At 37.2% G+C, this 27,420-nt stretch overlaps 1 protein-coding gene across 2 annotated transcripts in view; it reads right to left on the minus strand.

The window, feature by feature from the left end:
- Positions 1 to 614: 614 nt before the first annotated feature.
- CAMK2A (calcium/calmodulin dependent protein kinase II alpha) overlaps positions 615 to 27,420 on the minus strand; it is a 46,165-nt gene continuing 19,359 nt past the window's right edge. Inside the window, exons 9-14 of one of the 2 annotated variants that reach the window (XM_032210707.1) lie at positions 25,085 to 25,125; positions 19,962 to 20,010; positions 9,341 to 9,416; positions 6,970 to 7,064; positions 5,614 to 5,842; positions 615 to 3,817 (exon numbers count right to left, since the gene is read on the minus strand). In XM_032210707.1, the coding sequence (XP_032066598.1) occupies positions 3,814 to 3,817; positions 5,614 to 5,842; positions 6,970 to 7,064; positions 9,341 to 9,416; positions 19,962 to 20,010; positions 25,085 to 25,125 (494 nt within the window). In that variant the 3' untranslated portion in view covers positions 615 to 3,813. Of the gene's footprint in view, positions 4,732 to 5,613; positions 5,843 to 6,969; positions 7,065 to 9,340; positions 9,417 to 19,961; positions 20,011 to 25,084; positions 25,126 to 27,420 lie in introns of both variants that reach the window. The other variant, XM_032210706.1, reaches the window with a different exon arrangement.

The following is a 27,420-nucleotide window of genomic DNA, read 5'->3' on the forward strand; positions in this document are numbered from 1 at the left end:
GTAAGTTTTGTTAGAAGGAATTAAAAAAAAGATGGTGACAAAGGAAGAACAGAGAAATGTTATGAGGTGCTGTCCAAACATTAACAAAGATATTGTGTTGGAAAAAGTTAGCAATCCATTAGACACCAAAATCATTTCCCTCTTGCCAAAATAATTTAAATAAAAATAGAAATGGTTCTTTTTGCAGAATAAAATGATGTAAGATACTTCTTCCCTACATTTTTTATGTTACAATCAAGAAAGGTACTGTGTTGTCTAATCTCTGAAAACAGATCAGTCTTCAAAGTTAATATTAATTATGACTATGGGCCCTAGCATACAAAATAAATAATCAGAATGCTTTGTGTTTTATTGACAATTTCTTTGCAGAAGTTTGGAATCATTAGAAATGAGCCATTATAAATGCTAAAAATCTGAAAAAGTAAGAAAGGACAGAAAATATAGAAGAGAAACAAGTATAGCAATGGATAGTAACGTGGCTATAAATGCTTCCTTAGTTAAAGGGGGGAAAAAGTTTTAAAAATGCCAATGCAATCCAGAGGATTAAAGTGCAGGTGCTTATGTCAGATGCAGTAGGTAAAACTCAAAGGAGTTGAAATACATTTCAGTCTGTCAGGGTTTTTTTTTTAAACTGGAAGACTAAAAACTCAACTCAACTTCCTGTAGATTCTAGCTTCTCTTAGCTTATCAAAGCATTGCTCAAAATGACGATGGAAGCTATAAAATATTACAAAATGCAATGTTTAAGTTGCCACAAGAAAGATACTCAATGGCTACTCTTGATAGACAACATAGGTAGGACTCTTTCTACAAGTGAAAACTCAGGCAAGATAGGCTGTCAAAGTTTAGCAAAGCTGAAAAGTGTTTAAGATTTATTACCTAAACTGGGATTTTCATGAGGAAAGAGCACAACAGTAGGTCTCTAGCCAATTATTTAAGGATGAATGAGTTAAAAGGAGATTCAAGCTAAAAAGAAGATCCATTTCTTCCTTGGAATCCAGGGCTGAGTAGAAGGCTTAGTGATAATATAAAATTATGATCTGTGGGAGAATGACCCTTCAAAAATAAATGTTCATGATAATGAGGACCATATTAATGTGAAATATCAGGATAGAACTGGGTAAGGACCCCTTCCCCCCAAAATGTTCTGAAACCCAAGAAGTTTAAATATGAACACGTATTCAGATCCATACAATCATACAATACCTCTTGAACTCTAAAAGCCCTTCTCAACTCAAATAATCTCAATATAATTCTTCACAGCTCCAATGGAGCATTGAATCATCCAATTATGTTATCAGTTTTGTGTAAATGGTATATTTCTACTTTGTAAAAAAGTAAACTTCTATTTAAGGCAATCAAATCCTATCAAGTAGGCGCCCTGTAATTGTCATCACTTCCCCCCCCTGCTCCAGTGGGAAATTATTCTTGCCTTTTTGCAAACATAGTTTTTATAGCATCATGTATTCACACTTAGAAGATGGAAAGCTAAGCATTTTACGGAAAAAGTAAAACTACATCATTCAAAATGTATACAGCAAGCTTATCCATTTTCTGTTGTAATTGTTCCTAAACCAGCATGGTTTGTTTTGAAATACACATAGCGGTCTATAAAGTTAGATGTCATGCAAATGAAGGAAGCGCCATTTATAAATTCATTCCCCCGGTAGTAGAAGTGCATGGCAGTTAATCTCACACCAAAGAGTAAAGACTCTTAAAGCTGGAAAAAAATAAAAGGGAACAAGGAACAGAGACACTGCCAAAATAATAATAAAAACAACAACGACAACAACCCTCAGGCTTCTTATTTCTATCCTTGGAAGGCAAGTAGTTGATGCCTTCCAGGTCATTTTCAACATGTTTTCTCTGTCATTCAAAAAAAAAAAAAATATACAGGCTTATTTCTCTGTTTCTTCAAGCTGGCTTTTATGTCATGATATATTAACAGGTATTGCCACTGTTCCAACGTTGATTCTGTCTTCATGATGCCATTCAGATGTGCAGTTTGGATTGTCAGGCCTCCGCAGCATATAACAAGTGAACCCTTGGCAAGGTTCTTATATTTGTGTAAACTTCTTTCTGCCTTTCCATAGGGCCATGTCACACATCCTTCTTCCCCGTTTTTTAGTTTCTTGTACCTTTTTACACTTTTCATAACAACTTATCACAAGTCAACTCCAAATGTAAACAATAACATATTAAGTCACCCACCCCGCCCCAACTTTATTTTAAAAAAATCAACCACAAACCCAAAGAGTTGATATTTCTAGGTATTACATAAAGATCCATTTCAGCAATACTCAAAAGTTTACGAAATAACACGGGTTTCATTTTTCCTGTAAAAAGGCATGCAAAAGTACAAGAAATAGCGAAAGGTTTCATTTTGTTTGTTAAAAGCATCATCGAAAAGCCTCAAAGTGTCCTTTGTAAAGCTTGCATTTTCTATCTCTGCTGGAAAGGGTTAGCCTCTATTTTTATTTCAAATTAAGGGGCAGTTTTGTTTCACACTATAGGTATCCTCCATACTGCCATGTTTCCTGAAATTCATATGTAGGAAAGGTGGATGAAGGTAGAGGGAGGGCTTTGGGAGTCATTTGTTGATTTATTTAATGGCTTAGTGCTACCAAAATTCAGCTGACTGCTAGATACTGTAGTAGCAAAGAGAGAGAGCCAGAACTGGGAGCCCGGCTACTGCTATTGTCTAGTTAAGAATCCACATCTTGAAGAGGCAGAGAGAAAATAAAATTCACATTGTTAAAAATAAGGAAACAAAAGGCCTGCTGAGACAAAGTCTAACTCAGTAGCCTGTGAAGTCAAAACAGCACTTTTTTTAGGCAGCTGTTTCCCAACTGATCATAAATAAATGAAGCTTCTGTTATAAATTGAATAGTGGTAATTATATACTTCACTATATTTCACTATTTTGAAAATATCTCACTATAGTGAAAACTAACATGAAAATAATTGTTGTGGGCTCAATATTTTCAAGCTATTTTTTTTTATGGTTACTTATAACAGTTTTTTTTTTTAAATGAGACAGCTTTAAGATGTGTGGACTTCAATTCCCAGAATTCCTCACCCAGGATGGGGGAGGGGTTGAAGTCCACAGATCTGAAAATTGGCAACGCCATTCAGAATAAAGCTTAATTCACTCCAAGGAAAATTTGTGAACATAGAGATTTTCTCGAGTAATAGAAAGTTGTTTGGAATTTATGTAATTAATAGTTTAAACCAAATAATTTTGTTTATTTACTTGATGCGTATGGCCACCTAATAAGTTAGTTGCCTGCCTCCTGGGTTTAGGAGGGTGTGGCATCGGATTGAGTTGACAGCTGGTTCCAGGTACAACTGAAAATGGCTGGCATTGACTCAGAGTGGCTTCTTCACGTGGTGTCTGGATGTTCCAATCAAAATGGCCTCCCATTAGAAGGAGCAGCTACTTGTAGCTTATAACTTCCAGGAGATGGGGGCTGAAGCCAGAAAGTGCTGGTTTTCTATTTGATGAAGGCTTTATCTCAGCCTCTTCCATGTTGGTTTCTCGTTGTCTACTGAAAGCCGTTTCCTGCAACAGGGCCATGACACATGCTGTCTTCTACTAGGATGGCACAGAATAGCAAACATGAACCAGGTGAAACAGGAGGAGAAAAGTCTACTAAATGCTCAGTTTATTTTGGTAAGGAGTTCCAAGGGTAAAAGGAATTCCCAGCAAGAAACAAATAGGAGAGCCAGCTGCCAAGTTCCCTAGGTAAAGGATAACAAGTATCTTCCTTTTATAGTGAGGCAGTGAGAAACTTGGCCTGCAAGGCAGGTGCTTCAGCTGAAAGACACAAAAAGAAATAGTTGTTTTACTCCAACCAAACATTGTTTCCTAAAACTGGTTCTTCACAGCTACCCTTTCTTGCCTCCATATCACTATTTTTGTCACTTGTCTAAAGCTCTACGAGTGTCCTCTGTGGGCAAATATGGAATCTAGTTTGCTACTGGTATTCAGCTCTCACAATCTGGGGAAATAAAGGTGGCCCTTAACAGCAAATATGTACCGTATGGAAGTTGGCTGCTATGTTGGAAGGGCTTCTTCTTGCCAATGATCCTCTGGGACTGGAGGAGAACAGCCTGCTAATAACTGCCTAATGACCAGCTGCTATTACATGTGTGGGGAATGATGCCCCCTTTATGACTTGTGGACTTGAACTCCCAGTGTTCCTGAGCCAGCATGGGAGTTCTGGGAGTTGAAGTCCACAAGTCCTAAAGGGGCCATCGTACCCCACACCTGTGCTAATAGGTTCAGTTAGGGTTGGCCCACAAAGCCCCAAGAACTGCTTTAAAAAGTCATTTTCTCTTGAAGAGAGAAGATAGCATATCCAACCCTCAAATTCTGATATAAAAGAATATGCAAGACAAAGCATACATGTAAGCTTCAACCCAGTTATAAAAAAGGGCTTCACTGTAGCTTTTTAGGCTGGGAGGTAGGAATGGGCAAATTTTCCTCCACCGAAACCTTGTTTTCTCAAACAGGTTGTTCACAGCTAGCCATGCTTGCCTCATATAATCCATTATTTTTATCACTTGTTTAACTCTGCATGAACGTCCTTTGTAGACAAATACGGAATCATCTTGACAGTTGTGCATGTTTATATGTTTGATAAATTAATTTAATGAAATTCTTACCCGTCTATAGCGGCCAAATGAATAGGTGCAGCTCTACTTTGCATGGAAAGGGTCATATTGTACCTAACATCCATGTAGTTGTTACATATAAGAACCCAACAGAAAAAAAAAATCAATTCCAGGAACATGGCTGAATGCAGAAGAATGCAAAATCCACACTTTTCAGAGCTAAGTACTTGATGCTTTTAATGGGTAAATCATCTAGTGTTGTTCAACCCCAATCTACAATTTTTCCACCTCTCCATGAAGAATTTTACATAGTTTACTAAGTTTCTTATTTTTAAAAAAGAAAAAAACTATTCCCATGTTTCAAATTCTTAGTGCAAATCCATTAAATACATATACATGTACATGTACATGTACATGTACATGTACATGTACATGTACATATACATATACATATACATATACATATACATATACATATACATATACATATACATATAGATATACATAACTATGACGTAATAGTATGGATACAATAATGGAACAGAAAGAATGGCAGTTTCTTTAAAAAGAAGAGGACCACTTATTTATTTAATAAATGTAATTTTATTCAAACACATTAATGTAAGCTAGAAAAAATTACCATGCCTCTGAGAAGGATATTAACAGAGGAAGGGTTACCTTTATGCTATCTTGGATCCATTTAAAGTACGTTAAAAGTATATTTCATTCTAGTAAAAGCCCAATAATACATTAGTTCAGCTTCATTGTTGTACTTCTTAGAGTTTTAAATTTCAGATGCTGGGCACAGATAATGAACCAATACTGCATGTTCGTATGTTGGATGCATTAACAATGGTTTTAACTGATGTAGTTTTTTTTACTATCTTCTTTAGAATTAATTTTTGAATCCATATTTAAATTGACACACCTATATACTTTTACCTGTGTACCAACAGAAGCGATAATAGAGATCAGCATAGCTTGGGACTGACTTACTGTGGTAAAACCGAAGGTGCTCCAGATCTGTGGAAGTGAACAATTTGCCATTTGCCATCCCGGCGGTGCCAGATTCGCGTCTCCTCCGATTGGGCAGTGCGTGGGATCCCACTTGTATCCACATACTGTGTGATACGAATGTAAGCGATGCAGGCAGACTCATCTCCCATTAAGTGGATATGTGGATTCAGGATGGTTGTGTGCACGGGCTTGCTGTTCCTGGACCACACTGCAGATGGGGGTTGTGGTGGTGGTAATGTAAAAACATGCATTCCACATTAAAACACCTATGATTTTGTGTAAAATTTTGAGAATCACTAAGAATAACCTGTATGAATAGGGATTTAAATCTGTATGAATAGGGATTTAAATGCTTCTGTTTAGCCTTTTTATTGACAGCCTTCCCTCATAGCAACCTCTCAGATTTTTTATACAAACAACCAGAGAACTGTAGAAATGTAATAGTAAATATATATACAGTTTCAACTCTAATTTTTGACTTCATGAAAGGAAGAGTAGATAGAATGCCAACTCTGTCTTAACAACCTAGAGTTACCAATTCTGGCTCAAACTATTGCTTGAAATTTTCCCATCTATATCTATCTATCATCTATCTATCTATCTATCTATCTATCTATCTATCTATCTATCTATCTATCTATCATCTATCTATCTATCTATCTATCTATCTATCTATCTATCAATCATCTATCATCTATCATCTATCAGCTATCAGCTATCAGCTATCATCTATCATCTATCATCTATCATCTATCATCTATCAATCAATCAATCTATCTATCTATCTATCATCTATCATCTATCATCTATCATCTATCTATCTATCTATCTATCTATCTATCTATCATCTATCATCTATCATCTATCTATCTATCTATCTATCTATCTATCTATCTATCTATCTATCTCTAGCCCTTTTTCTCTCTCTCATCTCTATATCTATCATCTATCAATCATCTATGATTTATATTTATCGTCTATATCTATATCTATCTGTGCATGTGTATATGTACATATGTATATACACACAGCAGAAGCCATTTTTCAAAGGACAAAGTCCAAAGGGGGAAGAAAAGAGTAAATTAAAATTAATTGCCTATAGTTGGTGGTATTTAAATAGTGAAAATAAATAAATAAAGATGGCCTGTATAATTAATTCTTCAATTCACATATGAAGACTATTCTCTCTTATAAGCAAACCACTCTTCCATATAGAAATACATAACTATACCCTCCACTTTCCATTCTTGATTGCTTAGGGGTTAAACACACAGAGAGACATACACAGAATTAAATCCAAGTCCAGCAACTTTTCAAAACATAAAGGTTGCTTACAGTTTTCAAAGTAGAATCGATGGAAATCCAGCCCTTCCACAAGGTTCCCCAGAGCTTCTGGTTCAAATGCTGTCATTCCGGGGTCACACATTTTACTAGAGATGTCCATAAAAAGGTAGAGGGAATCAAGAAAAATAATTATCTCACTTCTCAAATTTATTTAGAAGCTTTTCATTATGCTGATGAATATACAGTGAGAGTATAAAATTATATCCATCCATCAATGAAAAAGGGTGAGAAAGGGAATGGAGGTTGGCTAATATGTCCCAAAAGACTGTCCTTCACTGCCTCCAAGGATATTTATTTGTTCTTTCAATTAACTCATATAGCCACCCATCTCAATCCAATGGACATTTGATTGACAAGGCAAGGTCATTTATGAACATGGTAAGCACACTGAATCTGAATTCAAAGAGAGGAGGTGGGGGGTTGCTATATGAATTTGAGTTGACTTGGGATCAAAGTCCCTTCCTCATATGTGTCATGGAAGGATTAGGGGCTCACTTTGAGAGAAGTGGCCATCCTTGTTAGAAGTACCTTGTACCAACCTACCAGTGGTGGGTTTCAATTTTTTTTAGAACCTCTTCTGTAGGTGTGGTCTGCTTTGTGGGAGTGGCTTGCCAGCCATGTGACCAGGTGGGAGTGGCTTGACTATGTTTGAGAAATCCATTTTTAAAAGAAAATAAACCATAAAGTAACAATTTTAGTAAAGGGAGAAAATAAACAATTGTTTCCAAATAAAACATTCTGCTAGGGTTTTTTTTAAATAAAAAAAATGTATGGAAACTACTTTCTTAACTCATAATTACCCACCAAGGATATACCTTTGTAATTCATGGATGTTTTGCTACCATTAATTAGCTTTTCTGTCTTTCCTTTTAATAATGAAAAAAAACCTATGGGATTACAAATGAAGGTCAATATTGTCAGACTCCACCACAATATTGCAAGAACGAGCAATTTGCCTTATTTGAATCATCTCTAGAAATGTTTCCCATTATTTCCATGATATGTTTGAATCACCTTGTTACTTAATTATTTACAGAATTAGTAGTAGTTTTTGAATACTTGCTTTTTAAAAACTTCATTCTCCGGGATTAAAAGAAAAAACAAGGTCTTTATGCCTTATTCTTCATTAATACATTCATGCAGTGCATTCTCTCAGTCACGAATCATAATTTAGTCAGCAGTAACAGCTAAGATTTATCACTGGTCCTGAATAATCCATTTTTTTTTGTAATTATGATGGAAGATATTAAGAAGATAATTTACAATGGACAGAGAAATAGAAAGTTCCCGAATGTTTGGAATGTTTGGAATGTTTATTATAATTTATAGGCCGCCCTTTTCCCTGAGGGGACTCAGGGCGGCTTACAAAACACGGGAAAGGGGGGTACAAAGACAAAAGACATAAGACAATACATAATATTAAAAATAGAGCACAACATTCATTCATCATTCGGGAGGGGACAAACTAAGATTTTTCATCCCCAGGCCTGACGGGCTAGCCAGTTCTTGAGGGCTGTGCGGAAGGCCTGGGCGGTGGTGAGGGTGCGAATCTCCACGGGGAGATTGTTCCATAGCGTCGGAGCTGCGACTGAGAAGGCTCTCCTCCGAGTAGTCGCCAGTCGGCACTGACTGGCGGATGGGATTCGGAGGAGGCCTACCCTGTGCGATCTGATGGGACGCAGGGAGGTAATTGGCAGAAGGCGGTCTCTCAAATAGCCAGATCCACTACCATGGAGCGCTTTGTGAGTGGTAAGTAGGACCTTGAAGTGCACCCGGAGATCAACAGGTAGCCAGCGCAGCTCACGGAGGATCGGTGTTATGTGGGCGAACCGTGGTGCGCCCACAATCACTCGCGCAGCCGCATTCTGGACTAGCTGAAGTCTCCGGGTGCTCTTCAAGGGCAGCCCCATGTAGAGCACGTTGCAGTATTCCAGCCTAGAGGTCACAAGGGCTCGAGTGACTGTTGTGAGAGCCTCCCGGTTCAGGTAGGGCCGCAACTGGCGCATCAGGCGAACCTGAGCAAATGCCCCCCTGGTCACAGCTGACAAATGATGGTCGAAACTCAGCTGTGGGTCCAGGAGGACTCCCAAGTTGCGGACCCTGTCTGAGGGGTATAAATTTTGTCCCCCCAGCCTGATTGATGGAAGTCCATTTCTAACTGTGTTTTAAATACTAATCAAAGAAAGTCACTAATTTACTTGCCTTCATAGCAAGCTGACATTTCAAAATCAGCCAACATCACTATGCTGTTTTCCATAGATAAGGCATTTAGAATTACTAACTACACTCCTACACACTGGGCAAGCTGAGAGGAGTGTTTTTTCCCTCTATACAAACCAAAACACACAGCAGGTACACTCACGTGTAGGACTCAAAGTCCCCGTTACTTATTGCTTCAATCAGCTGTTCTGTCACCTTAATGATTTCCTGTTTACGTACTGTTGGATTTAAAACAAGAGAAGAGAAACAGTGAAACTATTGAATGGAAATTGACAATGATAAGGAATCCTTCTTAGAACTTTATGTCTGCTTCTGCTGAGCATAGGAAACACATAGAATGTGATTGGGCATAGAAATCAAATTTCACTATTTGGAGGATCCAGTTTCTACTTCTTACTGCTTTGAAGACATATTCAAATCTTTGGGACACCTCAGCAGCCACAGTGATGATAAATGATATCTTCTGTATCTTAGGGGTGGGTTTTCTGCATATTGAAAACTCTCTGAACCAGAATGAATTATGCAAAGTAAAAACAACTACAGCAGCAATTACACAAAGCCAAAAATTAATGAGTGTGCTGTCTTTCACTTTAACATCTTTTAAAGGTGAGGAACACAGCACTTCTGCACTACTGTTTTGTGCCATGTGGAGATTGGTGTTGTCCCTCATTAACCTTACTTCACCCGGAATTCAGCTTTGGTTTTGGCTCTGCTTTGGTTTCTTTGTTTATTTAAGTACTGCAAAGCTGGTGCCTTTCTTTGCAGTTGTGCAAGTTGTGGGGGGTGGGGGGGGTAGTTCACCTCCCCATTGCATAAACTTTTGCCTCATCTCACTTCCTAGCCCTGAGCTCAAGGCAAAAATCCATTATCTCCCAAGAATAATTTAGCATCATGTTTTTGAAATTTGTCTGTTCCTCTTTGCATTGTTTAGAACTCATCCCTCTCCCCCACCCCCATCCAATTACAGCTGCAACATGCAATTATGATCACAGCTATTGGAAAAAGCAACCAATAGCGAAATTGTACTTTCATTTCACCTTCACAGATGTTTAAATATAACAATAGCAGCAAGGCGGTTGGGAAGTGTTTGGACTATTTTAATGCTTTTATTTTTTTAAACAATTGACCTTCCCTTGAAGAACTTCTTATCAGACTTTTTCCCAGAAGTCAGCAAACACAAGAACTTTTACAGAAAAATATGGATGGGAAGGCTAGTAATTTATTTTTCCATTTAGGGGTTACAAGAGTCATTCAGAAAGTGGAACACTCATTGAATTATCTTCTTTGAACCCTCCCAGGAGTGGCATGAAGAATAGGTGAGCATTAGCTGGCTGATAGAGCTCTCCAAACACAGGTTAGCCCCAGCTAATGATGCATCATAGCTCCAAGGACATAGCATCCATAAAGAAAAGATATAGGAAATGAGGAAAATTAAAAAAAAAAAAAAGTCTCCATTGTTTATGTCTGTTTTTTGTCAGAAAGAAACTGACGCCCCAAAGATTACTCTAGTATCACTGATGGAAGGAAGGAGTTGCAGCTAATTCTAAACAAGGGGAAGATAAAAGCATACTTGGCAAATTTAAACAAATTCCAATCTCCAGGATGAATTACTAGGATGCAGAAGGATGTAGAAGAGATGGTTGCACAACTCCTGTAATCTTTCCTGGAAAACTGGTGACATCTCCCAAAAGTGGAGGCAAACAAAAGGTGTCCCTGTTTTAGAAAAGTAAAGAATATGTATGACTGAAGGAATTTCAGGCCTATTAGCTTGACTGAGTAGATTTTTTTAACAGCATATTTATCAGCACTTAGATAGAAATGAAACCATTAGCCAGAAACAGAATGGATTAATCACAAGCAAGTCATGTCAGACTATCTATACGTTCTATTTAATTGCGTCATTATCTTAATAAACTGGGGGATTGCCATGGGCATAGTATTCCTTGACCTCAGCAACAGATTTGACAAAGTATCTGTTCTTCTTATTAATAAAATGATAAGGTAAAAGATATAACAGCCATAACTGGCTGAATGACCACACCCAGAAAGCATTTATCAATGGGTCCCCATCATCTTAGAGAATAGTATCAAGTGGAACGCCATTGGATCTGTTCTGGATCCTATGTTGCTCAATATTTGTATTATGTATCTAGACCAGGGTTTTTCAAACTTGGCAACTTTAAGGTACGTGAACTTAAACTTTTGTTGTTTATTTTAATGTTTTAATATGCTTAGATGTATAGTTTTAATATGGTTTTAAATTGTGCTTTAACTTTTGATATGGAGCCACCTAGAACTGTATAGAAGATGGGTGGCTACATATAGTAAACTCTCCATGCTGGCTGGGAAATTCTGGGAGTTGAGGTCTACACATTTTAAAGTTGCCAAGTTTTTTTTTTAAAAAAATGGACATAGATGAAGGGACTGAAGGGATTATTGTAAAATTTGCAGATGACATAAAACCATTTATTTTCTTCTGCTTTTACAGGCAAGAGTGTTGTATAGATATTTGTATTCAAGCTGGCTTTTTCAAGAGGAAGACTGGAGGAAATGAAAGCAAATTAAAGCCCTGCAGAGTAAAACATATGAAGAAAAGTTGCAGGGATTGGGTATGGCAAGTCTAGAAAAAAGAAGGATTATGAGTGACAGGATAGCAGTATTCCAGTATTTGAGTGGCTGCCACAAAGAAGACGAGGTCAACTTATTTTCCAAAGCACAAGAAGGAAAGATAAGAAACAATAGATGGCAACTAATCAAGGAGAGAACCATCCAGAATTAAAGAGAATTTTCCTAAGTTAGAACAATTAATCAGTGAAATGACTTGCCTCCAGAAGTTGTGGCTGCTTCATTTCTGGAAGTTTTTAAGAAGAGAATGAACAGCCACCTGTCTGAAATGGTATAGGATCTCCTGCTTGAGCAGGGTTGGACATAAATCAGCTTTATTCTAATTAAAGTAGACATAATGGGACATGAAGTTCTAAGTCAACCTGACAAACTAAAAATAAATAAATCCCCATGTGCAGAAATCCAAGTTTCTCAAAGAACAATTCTGAACTTTGCCACATCAGTACTGTTTCAAAGAGCTAGAAAGCAGCCAGGGGCAATAGTAGAAATGATAAATCAGTTAGAAATAGCTGTATTATTACAGGGAAAAATAGGTAAACCCGTAGAAGAATGAAGCTTGTTGAAAAGCCAGCAGTGCTCCCACAAACCACATCTTAAGTACAAATATTTTGTTGTTGATAATGTCAGATATGTTATATACTTGGAATTTCTAAACAATTAACAAAGTATTTCACAAAAAAATTCCTGAGCAAACTCAGCTGCCATGGAAGAAGACATGTAGCCTTGGGAATTGACAATAGTGATAGCACTTAGACTTATATACCACTCCATAGTGCTTTATAGCACTCTCTGAGTGGTTTACAGAGTCAGCATACTGTCCCCAACAATCTGGTTCCTCATCTTATTGACCTCAGAAGGATGGAAAGCTGAGTCAACTTTGAACTGGTCACCATCACAGCTCTTCCCTTTCTGGTATTCTGAGCATGGCATTTGTTGTCTTTGTTCTCCTGTCTCTCTCCTTCTTCCTAAAACAGCAGTGAACATACACACACGTGTTTCTATGTGCATGTATATATTTTCACTGCTGTTTTACAAAGAAGGTGAAAGACAGGAGAAAAAAAAGAAGACAAATTCCATGCTCAGAATATCAGAAAGGGAATTTAAACTAGAACTGCTGATACAGTAACTCCCTTATGAAAATATATAAAAACCAACATTGGCAGAAAGTACATAATGCTGGTGCATCTAAGAGAGGATATTAAAAAACTATATATAAAATATAAAATATATATAAAAAATTAAACCCAAACAATTACATATCCAGAACAGCTCTTTGAAGGAAAAACTATAGCAAATAAAGCTTTATAAACTGAAATGAAGCAATGTATAGGGAGAAACCAGAGAAATATGCAAGGTATACATTTCTGAGGATAAAGAGAAACTTCCTCCATTCCTTATAATATTTTAACTTGAGATATTTCATTGAAATTAAATGCATGAAATTCCTAGGACAATAAAAGGAAATATTTTCCCCACACACAGTGCATAACTGGAATTTGCTATCAGTAGCTCCCATTTATATGGTTTTAAAAGGAGAGTGGACAAATTCGTGGAAGATCAGACTATCAATGGCTATCAAAAATGATGGGTCTTTGTCATCTCCCCAATTGTAGATAGTTTGTCTTAATATGAATTGCAGTGAAGTAGTTGGAAGAGATTTTCCCACATGCATCAGTTGTCCACCAAGTGACACAGGAAGCCAAACCAAATGTGCTGCCAAGAAGGCTCTTCCAATCTTATGTGCCCCCATCCACTGCATTTCAAGGTCAACCAAAAGAAAATGACTTTAGATTGGCCAAGAATAGAAAAGTGGAAACACAGAATAATTATCAGTCACTCTAATCAAACTGTATGGGGCAAATAAAGTTTCCATACCCTATCACAATTAAGGAGAGTTCAGTGCTTGTCAAGAGATCGTTTCCCACTTACCTCTCACTAACTGAAAACTGTAATACAACATAATAAAGTAATCTTCTTATCAAGACTAAACTCATTCTTTGTGCATATTCTGAAAACGTTTATTCCAAACCATCTTTTTAAAAATATTTCAACTAGCAGAGTTGAACTGAGACGTGTTCTTCACCCCATATAATTCTCCAGAACAAATATGAATCCAGTCAATATCAATTTTGTATCCCAAAAAGAGAAGTCATTGGGGATGGCAATTTGGAGACAAGAAAAAGGGGGAAAGGGCTCATTTAACCACCCCTATATCTCAAAATCCACTTAGATGTTCTTTTAAACAATCTGGTGTAAAGATTCAGTTACAAAGTTTTACAAATATGTTAATAAATCACTGTCAGCCAAGGCTGTGTGCGGTTATATAGATGTTATTCCTAAACAAGTTGTCAGACAGACATGAAGCAATGCCTGAATGCTTTCTCTAGATCCACACACTTGGTGGATTAGTCAGAAAGTTTTTGTATGTCTCTTCCTGAATGTAAAACTCTTCAATGTGCTTTTTGAGTCCTCTGGAAGGCAGAATCATATAAAGGAATCCTTTGCTAGGGAAGCGGAGTTTAATGCATATCTTACAATTATTACTATTACTATTATTATATACAGTACTTTATTCATTAAATACGAAACTCAGCCAACATTCAAAAATGCATTAAAATACCAGTGACTGGTGCTAATAGTTAATATGGTTTGCTACCAGCGTCCTAGGTATCAACCAAGTACCTTCTTAAAATATAAGATGTTCCGAGTAGCGCAATTTTTTTGCAGTTCCTCTAGTGTTATTGCAGGAAGCTGCAGTTTGTTGATGTATCTTGTAAAATTCTTGGACATGGTGCCAAGTGCCCCCATGACAATGGGTATCACTGTTACGTGCTTCATCCATAGCCGTGTAGTTTCGATGGCCAGGTCACGATGTTTCTTCATTTTTTCTAGTTCTTTTTCTTTGACTCTGGCATCTCCAGGAACAGCAATATCAATAAACTGTACACTTTTGCCCTCGTGATATCTGGCGTGATGTGCTCCAAATGATGATCCGTATTCAAAAGTCCCACAAGATCTTCACCTTCTCATTTTTGATAACCTTTTCCACTTTAAGTTCCCATGACTTTCTGGATACAGGTAAATCATATTTTTTACATAATGACCAGTGGATTAATTTAGCAACTTGGTCATGTCTAGCTTTGTAATCAGTTTGTGCAATTTTGCTGCATTCACATATTAAATGTGAAATAGTTTCGACTTTGTTATGGCAAAGATGGCAGTTTGGGTTGTCAGTGGATTTTTGTATCTTTGCTTTCATGGCATTAGTTTGCAGTGCTTGTTCTTGAGCAGCCAGTATTAAACCTTCCATTTCTTTCTTGATAGTTCCCATCTTAAGCCATGCACATGTAAAGTTGTCATCACATTTTCCTTCAATATTTTTCAAATGCTGTCCATGCAAAGCTTTGGTTTTCCATCTATTTAATCTGTCATTCAGCTGTTTTTCCTTATATTCTGCCTTTGTTTCTGTTGTTTTTATGTCCATGTCACTTCATGGATATAAAGTGTGGTACATATTCAAAAGTTTGCATGTTTTCCAGTCCAGGTTTTTCAGTTCAGCCAGAGTCCAGTTGATGATTCCAGCGGTGTAGTGTATCACTGGAACTGCCCATGTATTAATGGCTTTAATTATGTTTCCAGCTTTCAGCTTTGATTTTAATATTTTGCGGACCCTCCTGATGTATTCCGTTTGCATTGACTCTGACTTTTCCAGGTCAAACAAGATATTATCTGCTTCCAATATGCCTAAGTACTTGTAACCATCATCCTTTGCTAATGCTTTCACTATATTTCCATTTCCCAATTCTATTCCTTCTGCTTTTTCAATTTTTCCTTGCCACATGGATAATATAGCACATTTTTCAAGCCCAACGTTCATTTTGATGTCACTGCTGAACAGTTGAACTGTGTTGAGTATTGATTTAAGTTCAGTGGGGCTTTTCGTATACATTTTTAAGTCATCCATGTATAGTAGATAGTTTATCTTGCCATGTTGACTTTAGATTTGGTATCCCAGTTTTGTGTTTCGTAGGATTATTGTCAGTGGAATTAATGCAATGTTGAACAGTAGTGGTGAAAGTGAATCCCCTTGGAAGATTCCTCGTCTGATGTTGACTTCACCAATGTTCTCCCCATTTGCTGTTAGAACTATTTTCCATTTTTGCATATTTGCTTTCAAAAATGTACAGATATTTTTGCTGAGTCCAAAGTTTTCCAGACAGGTGTTAATTCAGCTGTGGGGTAATGAGTCAAATGTCTTCTTGTAATCAATCCACGCCATATATTTTTTTCGTTTTGCATTTTTGAGTACCATTTAGTCTATGAGCAGCTGATCTTTTGTTCCTCTTGATTTTTTATAATTTCCTTTTTGTTCTACTGGATGTAAACTGTTTTCCATCAGTTGATTGAATACTAAATTTGCCAGCATCCTTGTAAAAAGTTTGAACGTTGTTGGCAGACAAGTAATTGGGCAATAGTTGCTTGATTCTGTGCCTTTTTCTGGATCTTTCATTATCAAGGATGTTCGGCCAGTTGTTAACCATTCTTCGCTTGTTGCATTTTGAAGCATTTGATTAAATTGAGTGGCCATGCGATGATGGAGGCTTGTCAGGTGTTTTAGCCAGTATCCATGTAGTTCATCCAGGCCAGGTGCACTCCAGTTCTTCACCTTCTTTGCTTGTTTTGCCACCATGTCAGTTTTTATTACAATATTTTCCATCTTCTTTTGTGTTGTTCATTGTTGAATATCTTTGATCCAGGAGGCAGTGTTGTTGTGTTCCACTGGGTTTTCCCACAGTTCTTTCCAAAAGTTCAAAGTTGTTTGTTTATATGGGTGAATATTAGTTTGGATTCGATTTTCATCAAGGGACCGATAGAAGAGGTGTTGGTTTCTTCTGAATTGGACATTTTCACAATATTGTTTTATTCGTCCTTTGTATCTTTCAATTTTCCTTGCTGTTGCTATTGCACATTGTTTTAGTTCTTCCATAATTTCCATTATGGTTTTTCCCTCCGGATTGTATTTTTTGTGTAAACTATTTTTCAGCTTTTTGTTCTTTAGTTTTCCTTCTTTTAAGAACTTTAGATTGCTGATATCCCCTTGTAGTTTTTTAATTTTATTTTCAAGTCGAATTTTCCACTTTGGTGTTCCAATGGGTTTCTTTTCTGGCATTTTATAACCTAGTTCTGCAGTTATAACAGCACCTGTGCTATATATTAATTGGTTGGTTTCATATAGTGTGCTGTATGGGATGAAAGTTAAAATGTTATTCACGGCAGTTAACAGATCTTTCCATCATTTGGTATGCCCTCCGCGAATGATAGGTAGTCTTTTTCTTTCTACCTTTTCTTTGATGTGGTTTTCAATTTTTTCTTTCAGCATTTTCACTAGATCACTTAGTTCTACACTTTCAAGTTGTTGCACAGGAGAGTCTTCATCCTGTATGTTAGTTTCTTCCACTGGCTGGTCAATTTGTTCAGGTGTTGGACCAATTTCTTCAGCTTGTTCATCATCACTTGTTTTTTTTTGTTTTTTTTAGCCAATTCTCGATTTTGCATTTCCGCTTATGGGAAAACTTTATTACGGATGATGAAGCACCTTTGATCCATCAATCTTTGTTCAGTTATGTCACTTTCCGGGTGTTGTTCCTTCCACAGTTGCATCATTCTTTTTTGAAATCCCCTGACTGTTGGTGCTATTATTATTATTATTATTATTATTATTATTATTATTATTATTATTAGTGGTTAATCTTTGGTGAGATTCACAATCTTTGGGGCTGTGTTGGTAGCTCAACAGCCCAAGTCTTAACCAAGGACCTAGGAACTGTTAAGGTAACATCGGAGGATATAAGCTGTTCCAAGTAGGGTGTTTTTTTGTAGAATCAGAATGTTCAAGTCTGATAAATTTAGTGAGGTAGTCCTTTAGGTATTGCTCCAAGGGCTCCAATTACAAGTGGGACAACACACAATTTCTTTTTCCACAGTAGATCAACTTCAATTTGCAAGTCCTGGTACTTTGTGATTTTTTTCTTGCTGTTTATCTTCCATTCGTGCATCTCCAGGTATTGCAATGTCAATGAACAATACTTTTTTCTTTTCAACTATTGTTATGTCAGGTGTGCTGTGGGCCAAGTGCCTGTCAGTCTGAATTCTGAAGTCCCACAAGATCTTGACTTTCTCATTCTCTAAAACCTCTGAACCTGATGTTCCCAATGGTTTTTGCTGTACTCAAATCCAAACTTTTGGCACAATTTCCAGTGAATGATCTTAGCAACGCGGTCATGGCGTTGTAGGTAGTCAGTTTGTGAAATTTTGCTGCACCCACTGCTCATGTGGTCGACTGTCTCGTTTTTCTCATTACAGAGGCGACATTTGCTGTTGGTGGTAACATGTTAAATTTTTGCCTTCATGCAGTTTGTGGCTAAGCCTTGTTCTTGAGCTGCCAAAATAAAGCCTTCTGTTTCTTTTTTCAGTGCTCCTGGTCTTAACCAGTTCCAAGTTAGCTTTTGGTCAGCTTTGCCTTCAATATTTTTCAAGTATTGGCTATGCATAGTTTTGTTTTTCCAATTTTCAACTCGCTTCTCAATTACTTCTTTCTTATATTCAGCTTTTGACTTAGTTGTCTTTAAAAGGCCTCCTTTATTTACTTCCTTAATCATTGGTTCTTCACTTTTCTGGATGTAATCATTCAAGCTGTGTTTTTCTTCTTCCACAGTCTGTTTCACTTGTAGGAGTCCTCGACCACCCTCTGCTCTTGGTAGATATAATCGGTCAACATCCCTTTTAGGGTGCAAAGCATGATTCATTGTCATAAGCTTCCTTGTTTTTCTGTCCAAATTGTCCAACTCCATCTGGGTCCATTACTACTACTACTACTACTACTACTACTACTACTACTACTACTACTATTATTATTATTATTATTATTATTATTATTATTACAATCATCATCATTGATCATCGCACAGTCAGCAAAATGTTCAGACTGGATATGGAATTTTTATCTACCTATTGAGTCCTTACCAAGGACCTGGGATAAGCAAATCTGGATGTTTGAGGTTGTTATAGATATTATCACAGGATGGAAGCTGTTCTTTCTGCAATTGACTGATGGTGAATTTATCAAAGCTTACAGTCAATGCTAACCAGTGGTGGGTTTCAAAAATTTTTGGAACCTCTTCTATAGCTGTGGCCTGCTTTGTGGGAGTGGCTTGCCAGCCATTATTATTGATGAGGTGGGAGTGGCTTGCCAGCTATTTGACTGGGTGGGCATGGCCAACTTGTAAAATGTGGTGAAACTCACTTAACAATGCTCTTGCTTAGCAACCCAAATGTTGGCTCAGAAACTCAGGCATTTGAAGCTCGTAAGTCTTAAAGCTGTCAAGTTACAAGACCCTTGCACCCCTAACCCTTTAGAAAAAAAACCCCAGGGGTGTTCAAACTTGGCAGCTTTAAGACTTGTAGACTTCAACTCCCAGAATTCCTCCTCTCGCTCTTCATCTTGATGATGTGCAGACGGGGGGTGGGGGTGGGGAGGGAGCTGGAAACGGTTCTAAATGGCACTGTAGATTTGTGGAACCTCTTCTATAGAAGAGGTTAGAACTTGCAGGAACCCAACCCTGGGTTGATCCCTTGCAGATGCTCTTTTAAAATGAATGCTTGATAGCTATAGTATGCAGTTTGATATTTGTGCCTTAAAAGAGGACAGATATATCTAAGAATCACAGGACGTGGGCAGAGCAGGGGAAATACCCAGATGAACCCTCAGTGATGGTCTCAGTCCTGCACTGCAACAGCTATACTGCAACAGCAAGGTTGTAGAGGGTTTCCCCATCATCCATCTGTCCTATACATTTCTCATTGTATAATCCTAGGAACTTAACTGCACAGATCAGCAGAACTGAAGTAGTATGAATGAAATCTAATTGTCCTCTAATTCATGAACTGAAATTATAGTGGAAGTAATATTCTGCTGGAAAAATTTGTGCTGTTCAGTTAGCTAAGACATACATTTGTATTTGGGTAATGAGAATTGGGTCCAATGTTTCCTTCAGAAATGAACTTATTTGAACTCTGATTTATTGATTCAAAAGGATTAGAAACAATTCCACACTACTTCTGCCCAATTCTTATAGTACCTTTAGTGTCTTCATCTTCAATGGTGGTATTTGTACTCTCTGAAGATTCCTGGACCAGAAAAGAAAAGAAAAAACAAAATATTGGAGCAAAGTAAGACTATTTCAACTTTGTTTCAGAACTGTTTGTTAACCTTCCATTAAGGTTTTACCCAAACAGCATCAAACACTGCAAAGAAACAAAAACCAGGTAAGCATAAGTAAATGTCAACAACTGCAGCTCTTCCTTTGTATCTGTAACATTTCCCCTGACTTCTATCCAAAACTTACAAAACTAAGCAGGAGGTCCAACTGCATTATCATGTAAAAATGTAAATCGCCTTTCTTGCAATTGTCTACCATCATAAAGAAGACCGATCAGTATAGCAGGAATGAAGGTCCCGGAATCTCCTAACGTAAGGAGGAATAAGAGGGCTGTGTAGAAGTGAAAGACAGTATGTACAAATTAACAGGAGGGAACTAGGATGAGGGAGAGAGGGAGACTGTGCAGGAGTGAAAGAGGCCACACTGAGTGCATAGTAAAGAAAGAAATGTACAGTAAAACAAAGAGAGTTTCTAAGACCCACATAGACCATCAAAGCCTGACACATACTTTCTTCCATAAACATCCAAGTGATACACAAATTAACATGAAGAAAGGAGAGCCATTTGCTTTCCAACATTATCAACAAGACAGCTCTGGTAGCTATACTAGGATTACTCATTCATCCTACCAGAGATGGGCTTTTTTTTTTCATACCTTGGTCTCAAACAACCAATTGACCAAGCTTCATCAGCTGTCTGATTGCTTATGACTGCACAGTTCCAGCAGAGCCATATTAGATAGCCTTTTCCTTCATATCTCCTTGGATGGAGGTAGTCTGCACATCTGCTAAATGATAAGCACCATTGAAAACCTTTCCCTAGAAATTCAGATTAGGTTCTCAGTGCTCTGCAGTGGGCTTCAGCTTCTTTTGTGCCATCCATTCCTGTTTAATGGGATTTGTAGGGGAGATGCTGCACCGAAGAGGTTCAACCTTCAACCCAACCCTCTCTGCTTTCTAACAACAGGAATGGTTGGAAGACGTTGAGAGGCCCAACGTTATCAGCATTGAGGAAGACAAAGGACACTCACCATTAACTGAACGCTGGAACTGGACTTTCTTTTCTGGAAAAACAAGGAGAAGAGATGGGACAAGAAGAGACACAGAGTGAGAAAGAAAGAAGTGAGCAGAACATGGGATGCCAAGGAACCTGGGACACTTGTGGTGATCCCTCTAAGAAGATGGGTTTTCTTGTGGATAAGCCTGATGCTTAAATGAAGAGTTCCAAGTCTTCAATAAAGACAGAAAACAACCATTGTACACAGCATGCTAGTGTAAAAATTTCCCACGCAAGGAACAATTCAATCGACATGGTCCAATTCACACCCTGAGTGCTATTCATCTTTGCTGCCTATCAATCTTACCCTAACACAGCCTTGACATCTACAGTAATTCTCAATTTAGTTCATTTCTTATCCAAGACACAGCAAATATTTCCAAGTGGATATTTTCCAAGCTGAATGCACATTAGATATCACACTAAAACTACCTGCCTTGCCAAGAGGAAATATTGTAATCCTGCTAGTAGAACAGGCAAAATCTGTTCATTTAGAATCAGAAGATAAGCTAGAAGGAATTCAAACAACCCTCTAACTCAACTTAGTGAGGCGGGACATGCTACAACACCAATATCTGAATTTTTCTTAAATAATTGCTGAAGTGCTGAAAGCATCTTATTTTACTAACTTAAAACTCTACACTTGGTGGAGCTGAAATCCATTGCTTCACAAAATGATTAATGGGTGTGCTCTTTTAAAAAACAAATTTACAGAGTATTTTGCATGGATACGTGAAGCATATCTGATCCCACACAGTCACTTTTCAAGATGCCCACATTATGCATCTGCATTGATTACCAGGTAGCAAAACTATAGGTTTGCTATAGGCTGTAGTGACAATAGACTACAGTATACAATTTTGCCTGGAGACAAATTCTCCCAAGAGGAAAATCTGGAAACTGGATTTTAATGATGACAAAGTACTTTCATTCCCACAAAAAGAAGAGGGTTGCTAAGCTTTCTTTTGGAAACAAAAATAACAAATAGATGCTATTCATATCATGTCTGCTTCTTTCCTAGATTTCTGCAAAGTGCAGTAATCATTAACCTTATCTAGGAATGTGTTAACACATGTTTTCATTAGATTTTTTTTTAAAAAAATGTGGATGACTAAAACTATAGCTTCTTTCTATATGGTTAATGCTGAACTGCAAAAAATGCACCCTCTAATTACAATCTAAGGAGCAGAGATTATATTTTATATATGTCATATAACCTCAGAATGGCATCAAAAAATCACCCATATACTAAATGGTGAAAAACAGCCTCTCATTAACTGCAGACATGGACTCATGTTACATCACAAATTAGCACTTTGCATATTAAGAGCAGAAACCCTAGAAATAACCCAAGAAATATAATTTAAAACTTTGCCTTTAATTCTTGATGAAATTACTTCACACTGCACATTGTAAGGGAATTGACTTGCTACATTTCAGAAGTTCCATGAGTACTCAGAAATGTTTTGAAGTTCCCTATTACTTATCATCATTACTATCCAGTTTGGGTTTTTGTACTTTGCTTTGCTCCGGCAGCAATCCTAGCACAATTTTTGTGAAGATGCCTACTCAGACAAGGTAGGAAGTACTGCCCTTCCAAAAGGATGTAACATCTCAGCACTTCAAACAGTGGGTTCAGCTGAGCACTTCAGGTGCTTCACACTTAAAAACTGGTTTCAAATGTGAGTGTTGCAAATTAAATTATGATATGCTTCAGATCATGTGGGTAGAGATAGCGATTCATGCCCATTGGCATCTGGGATCCTCATTCTCTTCTATCATCTGTGTAGAACGTATCTTGTTTTAAATGATTGCTTCACAACTGTCCTCTGAATTTTTTTTTTAAAAAGGAAAACTGATCCTACTATCTCCTAGCTAGGCTACGATCTATGGTAATTCCATTGAAAACCTAGTAAAAGATACAGTAGGAAATCTTACTGGACAATAATTATAAAGGTAATCAGACATAACACGATGCAACACAAAAGCAGTGGCCTCATTTAAGTAGGACAAACATACAGTAAAAGAACACAGTACAGGGAAGTGAACTTAGTAATTTAGGACATAGGATGTGACATGGTGGAGTGCAGAGATTGCATTAATTCAGTGTGTGGAGATGTGATTCTGAATGGGACAATGAACATTATTGTGTAGTCGCTGGTTAAAAATAAGGCTTTTTTTAAATGAGCTGTTGTTATATCCAAACAAGAATATCTATCTTTCTAAAATGGACTATTCCTGGAAAGAACCCTACTTCAAGTTTAAAACATGTGCTCCTTTGGGAGCAGTTTATCAAACCATGGATTTTATTAGAAAAATACAGAAATCTTGTGGCCATGAATCTGGCATTTGTGCCTTGAAACAAAACAAGTAAAAACTCTTCCACTGCATACAGAAATAACCGGGGGGGGGGGGGAGTACAAGGATATATCAGTAAACTGGTTTAACTGTTGTAAAGAAAGAAACTGATCTTTGAATTAGTTTCTGAGAGGAATTAACAGTGAGAGCATCAGAAGAGGCTGTTAGTATTAGGAACAGCCAGCTGTCTCAGCATAAATATATATCTTAGCCCGACAGTCCTGTTGTCAGAATCTCCAAGGCATACATATGGTCATTCTCTGAAACTGCATTCCTTTTCACACCCTCAAACCACCATCAAGTCACCATCTGAACTGTGAAAGGATTGCCAGACACCTTTCCAGGAAATTCCAGTTTGGTTTCCAGAAAATAAAACAGTAATAATGTCAGTGCACAGCTACATTACACTCTCCCAACTCAAATACTTTGGGGCTGAGCAATGGAAGTAGTATTACAGCTGAAAGGTTGTTCATGCTTGAATCTACTTTTCATTAAAGTCAGTTTTCAAAGTGCCAATGGCCTTACAAAAGCCAAAGACTCAGAGGCATTGTTCCTGGATTTACTACCTTCTCCTTAGACCCAGGAGTGACAACAATCTCGGAATTCTTTAATCTATCTCAAGTTTCCAAAGTTGCTTTATCATATTAATGTAGTAGAATATAATTTTCTTTAAAAATCACAAAAAACTATTCAGGTAAAAAAAAAAAGATAACAGCTGGGATTCTTGTCACTGCTCAAAACCTAAGTGAGGAGCAAAATACTGTATCTAACAGATCTTGCCAAATCAAATCACCATGCACTTTCTCCACTGGCCATCTTGGCTGGGACCACTGGGAATTGTGGTATTTTTAATCCCAATTTTAAAGTAACTTCCCCTTACATGGGAGTAGAAATCCCAGAGGCAGTGTAGAATACAGCTGTCATTGCAAAGTGGTAAAGCCTCCTCCTTAAAAAAAACTTCCTTTGCTGGGAAAGATAATTCACTAGGAACTAATATTTAAGGGGATCAAGAGGAATTCACACCAGGGTATATTATGAGATTATACACAGCCACAGAAATATTCTGGGATATTAAATACCATAGGGGGAATTGTGAATTACAGTTCTACACGAAGGCAGTATCACTATAACTTCTGAAAACTTAAATTGGTTCTGAGCCTAGATTATTTCTAAGTAATCACATAATTATCTGATAATATTGAAATCTAGAAGATTAGAAGAAAGGCACAATGTTTTCTCCAATGTGTAAAAGTAAGAAAGAACAGAAAGAGAATTGTTAGAATATATTTCTCAGCCTCAAGGAGCAGGTCAAAATGTTGCTTAGTTCTCTGTTATGGTCTTTTCACAATTCTGCTCTCTACTTTTTTTTTTACATTTATTTTGGTATGGATTAAGTAAGCAAATTGAGGATAAACGGAGGCAACCAGTCCTATATCTAAGCTTTACAAGATATAATTTTTTTCCCTTCAGTTGTATTTTCTGTAGAAAAGGCAAGAATGGAAAAAAATGTGTCTAAAAATAGAGAAACACATGAAACAGAAGATCTGGGCCACGCTGGGACCCACTACTAGAGAAGACATCCAAGTGTATTTGTCATCTTGTAGGATCCAGAAATGAAGAGGACTTACCTTCACACCATCATTCTTCTTGTTGCCACCACTTTTCCCTCCTGTGGAGAAAAGGTACCAGGTCAAGAGGCATAAGCATGATACCAGAGTTAGAAGACTGAGAATCAGCAACATGAGGAGAACTGTCTAAGAGCAGGAGACAAGGGAATTGAAAACCACACAATCAGTGCTGCAGCATTCTCTGATAATAATCCAGCAGTTGGAAGGAAGTCTCTCAGAAACCCATGAAGCTTGCAAACTGGATTACTATCATCCTTCCAGTTGAACAAAACAAGCCACAGCCACTTATAGTCATCTGTTCCCAAGTTTTTGAAGAAGTCAAAGCAGAGCCCAGCAATGTTGGCAAACCGAAGGAGCATTCTCTGTGAAGTTCATTTATTCCTTCTTGAAAGGACTAAGGATCTTCCCACCAAGTGGCCATAACGATTTAGTCTTCTCTTTGAAACAACTCGAATTTCCAAGTTTGCTGGTCTCACTTTTTTCTTAGATCGGTTCACGAATAGTTCAACTGTAGATAAGTGTTCTCTTGCCTGCCTGCTTTTCTCACTCTCGGGCTCTCCTGCTAATTTTAGACCCCCATGCTGGCAGAGATCACGTGCTGCAATTATTACATCCTGACAGCTGCAGCCCACATTTTGACAATGATAAAAAACAGGCCCCTTCTTTACTACCCCATTCCCATTGCCATTGCAGACCTGAATTACTATATTTGGTTCGCGCTTTATAGAAAGTTCATATTGTGTGAAGTTTTGGATTTTTTTTTTTTTTTGTCTTTGTGATAAACCTGTAACATTTCCAGTATTCTCAGCCAATTAACCTTTCCACAGCTCCAGGTTTTGTTTTTTAAACTTGTTTCCTTAGATTGTTAAGATCTATATCCTCTCTTATTTCTCAAGTTGTTACGATGTTTTTCTCGTGATCTTTTTAAATGCTCTTATTCCATCAAATACAAGTCTATTGCACAATCTTTTAAGTGTATTATATTTTTCTACAGCTTGGGATTTTTAAGAATTCTGTAATGCATTTTCCACTTGCTGAAATTCTTAACTGTTTGGGTTCAACAAATTACATATTGTGACATGTAAATACACCTATGTATACTTTATTACATGAGCTGATATGTAAAAGCAACAGCCAATTATGGTTTTGCATCCAACAGTTCCCACAGTGACACATATATTGTCCCTGAGAATGAGGACTATACATATTGTAATTTCCTAAGCAGAAATCTGTTTGTTTGGGGCAATGGGCCCTGAAATAGCCTTAATGAAATAATGTCTGTTCATAACAATTGTTCCTTCCAAAAAGGGTATCTGTCCCAATCAATCAAGTTCTAAAAATGTAAGGGAGTCTTGTTAGAGCAGAGCAAATGTCTGTCTGGTTCAGCATTTTTTTTACAATATGTTTCTTATAATAATTGAGATGACTCTGGGAAGTGCAAAAGACTTAACGATGGTAAATTGTTCAGTGGTTCTAAACCTATACTCTCAGTATCCACCATAAGTTTAATCCTCCATAATTTTTTCTGTTTCTCTTTTAAAGCCATCATTTTATTACTTTCCAAATACAATATCAATCAAAAGATCCACCTTATTTCTTGTGGATCCATTTTTCTTCATGTGAAATTTCAGCAAATGGAAGCTGTTTTTAGAAGATTCCCTGTAAATTCAAGATTCCTTTGGAAAATCCCATAAAACTGCCTTACTTTCCTGAACGGTGATTTTTAAAACTTAATTCTAGTTTATATTATTATGAAAAAGTAAAAAGTTGACGGTAGAAGTTAATGCCTTATTTTACTGCACCAAAGGAGTCAAAAGTCAATGCCTTTCCCCACCCTTGCTCACTATCCACTTCCCTTTTTTCCTTCCCTAATTTCCCTAATATTTACTTTTGTATCGTCTTTATATGTCATATTACAAATTAATAAAAATATATAATTAAACATTTTTAGTTCTATGCAATTCTTATGCAGGAAGGAAATACTTTTATTCTAATACTATTCTAGAAAGATTATTATTATTACTATTACTATTACTACTACTACTATTACTACTACTACTACTAATAATAATAATAATAATAATAATAATAATAATACATGAAAGTCAGTCTACTGAACATTCAAAAACGCATCACAAATACCATTGACTGGTGTTAATGGTTGATATGGGTTGCTGCCAGCGTTATAGGTTTCCACCCTTAAAGTATACGATGTTCCGAGTAGAACAGTTTTTTGCAGTTCCGCTGGCGTTATTGCAGGAAGCTGCAATTTGTTGATTATTTTATACAATTCTTGGACATGGTACCAAGTGCCCTGATGACAATGGGTATCTCTC

The sequence above is a fragment of the Thamnophis elegans genome, chromosome 2, assembly GCF_009769535.1.
Source record: "Thamnophis elegans isolate rThaEle1 chromosome 2, rThaEle1.pri, whole genome shotgun sequence".
Taxonomy (NCBI): Eukaryota; Metazoa; Chordata; class Lepidosauria; order Squamata; family Colubridae; genus Thamnophis; species Thamnophis elegans.